The following is a 4,174-nucleotide window of genomic DNA, read 5'->3' as shown; positions in this document are numbered from 1 at the left end:
TGTTAGATCCACCACACTACACCATACAAGGCTACTGTTGTTAGATCCACCACACTACACCATACAAGCATTAGCTTAATGACACGTCCATGAATCAGCAGCCCCAAACCTGCTCAGCTGCAGGTCCTGACAGAGATCATTGTGGCGCGGTCAGCATTTTTCATGCAGCAGTTGGGAACGGGCGTTCAGACAGACAATTTTGGGATTCAAATATTTTTGTTGTCCTGCAGATTATTTGGAAACAGTCAACTTTGTGATTGGAATGCGTTAGCCTAGGCCTAGGAGCTATTGAAATTAGAAAGTTAAACAAATTAATGTAAAAACGTGTGAGATGAAAATGGACAAACTAAAGGGTGTGCAATATAGAAGGGTAGTCAGTGGACATTCTGAACCTTGTTTGAGGTCAGTAGGTCACATGACCAAGGAGCTATTGAAATTAGAAACATTGAAAATTAATGTAAAAACGTGTGAGATGAAAATTGACAAACTAAAGGGTGTGCAACATAGAAGTGTCACAGATCCCTCTGGAACTTTCATTGCGCACACCTGGCCCCTATTCCCACTGATTGTATTTGTATATATGTGTCCTTTGTTCACCACGGTGCTGTCCATTATTGTTACTATGTCCGTTGGTGCGTGTGAGTACCTGTGCTGTGTGTTTTGGGCTTTCGTGCCCTTGTGGATTGCGCAGATGATTACGGGTCTTATCCCGTGTGCTAATCATCGTGCGTGTGTGTTCTTTATTCAAGGTACTTCTCGCTCTTTTGTTTGGGTTTCAACGCTGTGTTTCTGTTACGTGTTTGTTTGGTCTTCGTCCCCGTGACTTTACACGGCACTCCGTAATTTGGGTGGAATAAAAAACCCTATTAGGCATTTTTGCGCCTGTCTCCCGAATCATTCATGCCAACGTGACGAGAAGGGGAGTCAGTGGACATTCTGAACTTTGTTTGAGGTCAGTAGGTCACATGACCAAGGAGCTATTGAAATTCTAAAATGTAAATAAATAACTTAAAATAGTGCGAGATGTAAATCGACAAAAAAAAAGTGTGTGCCATGTGTGCCTATGCCATCGGGTTAGCTATAACCAGTTTGGAAAGTTTTAGGAGTAATGGTTAAAGAGCTATTGAAATTTGAAAAATGTGATTTGTCACTATGTTGACGGTCCCTAACTTCTGTTGGTAGACATAAGGGAAACTACAGGTGAATATCCGTCAAATATCCAACCTGATATCCAAGTCTTTACCTCGGTGGTGGGAGTCAGACAGAAAGCCAGAGGGTGTGGGCAGGTGCGATATGAAAAGTTGCGGGATGAATAAATCAGTTCTGTGCAGCTGTAGCTCCAGTCCTGCTACAGTTATACCTCATCAATCTGCATTTGGGACAAGTCAATACCATGGTAGCAGAGTGATGATGAGACTAAGATTTTTCACATTAGGGTACTAGGGGGTAACTAGCCGCCCCTAACAACAGTGTCTAATTGCTGACACAAAAAAAGCAATGTTTAGAAAAAAATGTGTATCTGAATGAAGGTCATGCTTTGGCGAATAAACTATAAATGGACATAAATGTCTATTTAATCAGTTTTATTTAGAAATTCTTAAGTAAGTAATACTTAAAATCTAAGTCTAGTTGTCATATTTTAATTATTTAAATCAAATTTGGGGGAAAATGGTGTTGCACATGTCACTATTAATATCTGCACTATGAGGAGATTTTATGTAAAGTCCCTCTTTTTAACTCACAGGCACATTCATTTTCTTTGTTGTTCCTTTTCCTTACAACCCATTATGTAAAATTGCAATAAATATCTATTTGAATAATGCAAGATTTTAAATCCCAGCAGCCTTTAAAATGACATTCAGGAGAAAAAGGTTTTCAATAGTTGTTTAATTCATTAAAACATATAGTCATTGGAATATGATATTGGAATGGAATATAACTAATAACATTAAATAACATTGGAATATAACAATAAAACATAACTTAACTAATTCAGTGTAACATCGATGTTGCATCTCTTATGCTCTGCTATTGCACAATTCTAATTTGTACCTAGGTCACAAATGAAGCCAGTAAAATCTCCAGTAAAATTGGAGCACAACTCATGAGCCCACCTCCTGCACTGCTCACACCTAATCCAGTCCCCACCTGTGACTGAAAACAGCTCCTCACAGAAAAGACATTCCGCATCCCCTTCTTTGGTGGCTGATGTGGCTTGTTGTGCTGCAACAACCTTCTTTGAGACAACTTATTTGAAGAACCTGCATCATTTTCTTACTTTCTCTCTCTTCTTGTTGATGTTTCTGTCGAGCCTTTTCCTCCAGCAACCTTTTGTAAGGTGAGGCTGTCAGTACAGCCGCAGACTCTGCCTTCCTCTTCCTCGGACTCGACTCCTGGAGCCTCGGCCTCAGGGACAACTCCAATAGAACTGCTGCAGCTGTTGGTTGTTGGTTTAAGCAAAAACAAACAAACAACAAGAACACATGAGTATTGGTACAATAAACACTTCTAACAGACTTTTTAATTTTCTTACCAACATTTGGACACGGGTAGGCTGCAGGGTGGAGGTTGTGGCGGAGGTAGATGTGGTGGAGGTAGAGCTGGTGGCAGTGGAGGTAGAGCTAGTGATGGTGCCGGTAGAGGTGGCGGCGGTAGAGCTGGTGGCAGTGGAGGTAGAGCTAGTGATGGTGCCGGTAGAGGTTTTGGCGTTAGAGCTGGTGGCAGTGGAGGTAGAGCTAGTGATGGTGCCAGTAGAGGTGGCGGCGGTAGAGCTGGTGGCAGTGGAGGTAGAGCTAGTGATGGTGCCGGTAGAGGTGGCGGCGGTAGAGCTGGTGGCAGTGGAGGTAGAGCTAGTGATGGTGCCGGTAGAGGTGGCGGCGGTAGAGCTGGTGGCAGTGGAGGTAGAGCTAGTGATGGTGCCGGTAGAGGTGGCGGCGGTAGAGCTGGTGGCAGTGGCGGTAGAGCTAGTGATGGTGCCGGTAGAGGTGGCGGCGGTAGAGCTAGTGGCAGTGGAGGTAGAGCTAGTGATGGTGCCGGTAGAGGTGGTGGAGGTAGAGCTGGTGGCAGTGGAGGTAGAGTAGAGCTAGTGATGGTGCCGGTAGAGATTTTGGCGTTAGAGCTGGTGGCAGTGGAGGTAGAGCTAGTGATGGTGCCGGTAGAGGTGGTGGAGGTAGAGCTGGTGGCAGTGGAGGTAGAGCTAGTGATGGTGCCGGTAGAGGTGGCGGCGGTAGAGCTGGTGGCAGTGGAGGTAGAGCTAGTGATGGTGCCGGTAGAGGTGGTGGAGGTAGAGCTGGTGGCAGTGGAGGTAGAGCTAGTGATGGTGCCGGTAGAGGTGGCGGCGGTAGAGCTGGTGGCAGTGGAGGTAGAGCTAGTGATGGTGCCGGTAGAGGTGGTGGAGGTAGAGCTGGTGGCAGTGGAGGTAGAGCTAGTGATGGTGCCGGTAGAGGTGGCGGCGGTAGAGCTGGTGGCAGTGGAGGTAGAGCTAGTGATGGTGCCGGTAGAGGTGGCGGCGGTAGAGCTGGTGGCAGTGGAGGTAGAGCTAGTGATGGTGCCGGTAGAGGTGGCGGCGGTAGAGCTGGTGGCAGTGGAGGTAGAGCTAGTGATGGTGCCGGTAGAGGTGGCGGCGGTAGAGCTGGTGGCAGTGGCGGTAGAGCTAGTGACGGTGCCGGTAGAGGTGGCGGCGGTAGAGCTGGTGGCAGTGGAGGTAGAGCTAGTGATGGTGCCGGTAGAGGTGGTGGAGGTAGAGCTGGTGGCAGTGGAGGTAGAGCTAGTGATGGTGCCGGTAGAGGTGGCGGCGTTAGAGCTGGTGGCAGTGGAGGTAGAGCTAGTGATGGTGCCGGTAGAGGTGGCGGCGGTAGAGCTGGTGGCCATATCGGTAGAGGTGGCAGCGGCGGAGGTAGAGCACTGTGGTTGAATGAATTCTTTGCATTGAAAATAAACAACAAAAACAATACATCGGTGTTAGTACAATAAACACTTTCTACCAAGTACATGCTGCTTCTGCAACTTTTCGTTAATTTTGATTACTTTTTCTTACCGGCAATGGGCCCCTCTATAACCTCAGCGGACACAAAGTCCGCTTCTGTGAAGATGTCCTTCTCCAAAGGCCACAGCCCACAGACCACTCCTCTCTCCACACTGGCCAACTTGTTATAGGCCTTTGCGAAGAGGCCAG

General features: G+C 47.1%; 1 protein-coding gene across 1 annotated transcript; it reads right to left on the bottom strand.

Annotated features, from left to right (window-relative positions):
* Window positions 1-2,294: 2,294 nt before the first annotated feature.
* On the bottom strand, window positions 2,295-3,870 carry LOC115200812 (serine-rich adhesin for platelets-like). Its single transcript, XM_029763940.1, has 3 exons — window positions 3,127-3,870; window positions 2,534-3,082; window positions 2,295-2,437 (listed from the first exon to the last, which is right to left on the bottom strand). Exons 1-3 carry the CDS (start codon window positions 3,868-3,870, stop codon window positions 2,408-2,410), a joined length of 1,323 nt encoding a protein of 440 aa, XP_029619800.1. The 3' UTR covers window positions 2,295-2,407.
* Between the last annotated feature and the right edge of the window lie 304 nt (window positions 3,871-4,174).

The sequence above is a fragment of the Salmo trutta genome, chromosome 10 (genome assembly GCF_901001165.1).
Source record: "Salmo trutta chromosome 10, fSalTru1.1, whole genome shotgun sequence".
In the NCBI taxonomy this organism is placed as follows: Eukaryota; Metazoa; Chordata; class Actinopteri; order Salmoniformes; family Salmonidae; genus Salmo; species Salmo trutta.
Note: the sequence above shows the minus strand (reverse complement) of the source record. Positions and strands in the feature narration are given on the sequence as shown.